Source organism: Sardina pilchardus, chromosome 4 (assembly GCF_963854185.1).
Source record: "Sardina pilchardus chromosome 4, fSarPil1.1, whole genome shotgun sequence".
NCBI classification, from domain to species: Eukaryota; Metazoa; Chordata; class Actinopteri; order Clupeiformes; family Clupeidae; genus Sardina; species Sardina pilchardus.
In genome coordinates this window covers 35,997,800-35,998,736 of record NC_084997.1, presented here as the reverse complement: position 1 = coordinate 35,998,736, position 937 = coordinate 35,997,800, and the positions used below count along the sequence as shown (strand labels likewise).

At 56.5% G+C, this 937-nt stretch overlaps 1 protein-coding gene across 2 annotated transcripts in view; it reads left to right on the top strand.

Moving 5' to 3' along the window:
* tmem30c (transmembrane protein 30C) overlaps positions 1-638 on the top strand; it is a 5,888-nt gene extending 5,250 nt beyond the window's left edge. Inside the window, exons 7-8 of one of the 2 annotated variants that reach the window (XM_062535354.1) lie at positions 1-146; positions 579-638. The exon at positions 1-146 is cut by the window's left edge and continues 39 nt beyond it. In XM_062535354.1, coding sequence (XP_062391338.1) covers positions 1-146; positions 579-584 — 152 coding nt within the window. In that variant the 3' untranslated portion in view covers positions 585-638. Of the gene's footprint in view, positions 180-578 lie in introns of those variants that run through there. The other variant, XM_062535353.1, reaches the window with a different exon arrangement.
* The last annotated feature ends 299 nt before the right edge of the window (positions 639-937 follow it).

The window sequence follows — 937 nt, the reverse complement described above, 5'->3', positions numbered from 1 at the left end:
TGTTGTCGACGGTCACCTGGTTCGGGGGGAAGAACCACTTCCTGCCCATCGCCTACCTGGTGACCGGAGCCCTGGTCTTCATCACCGCCACAGCCCTCACCGCCGTCTACTGGAGACTGGGCAAGGATGGACAGAACATGAAGGACCTGTGAGAGAGAGAGAGAGAGGGGGATAGAGAGGGGGGAGAGGATGGACAGAACTTGAAGGACCTGTAGAGGGGGGGAGAGGGGGATGGAGAGGGGGTAGGGGATGGACAGAACATGAAGGACCTGTAGAGGGGGGAGAGGGGGATGGACAGAACATGAAGGAACTGTAGAGAGGGGGAGAGGGGGATGGACAGAACATGAAGGAACTGTAGAGAGGGGGAGAGGGGGATAGAGGGGGGGGGATGGACAGAACATGAAGGACCTGTAGAGGGGGGGAGAGGGGGATATAGAGGGGGGTGGACAGAACATGAAGGACCTGTAGAGGGGGGGAGAGGGGGATAGGGAGGGGGGATGGACAGAACATGAAGTAACTGTGAGAGAGGGGGAGAGGGGGATAGAGAGAGAGGAGAGGATGGACAGAACATGAAGGACCTGTGAGAGAGGGGGAGAGGGGGATAGAGAGGGGGGATGGACAGAACATGAAGGACCTGTAGAGGGAGAGAGAGGGGGATAGAGAGAGATGAGAGGGTGGAGGGAAAAGGTAGAAAGAACATCACAGAAAGAGAAAGAAAGAGAGAGATGTAGAGATGGCAAGAAGAGAGTGAGAGAAAATTATAGGGGCAGAAGACTGGAGATGGAGAAAGAGGGATAGAGAGGTAGAGGTGAAAAGAGAGAGGGAGAGAGAGAGAGAGGGATGGGAGAAGGAGTGTACAACAGGGGGGTTGTGGGGGTGGGGGGGGGGCAGGCCCAGCTGCAGGAGAGATTAACCAATGGGAGGAAGACAGGGGCAT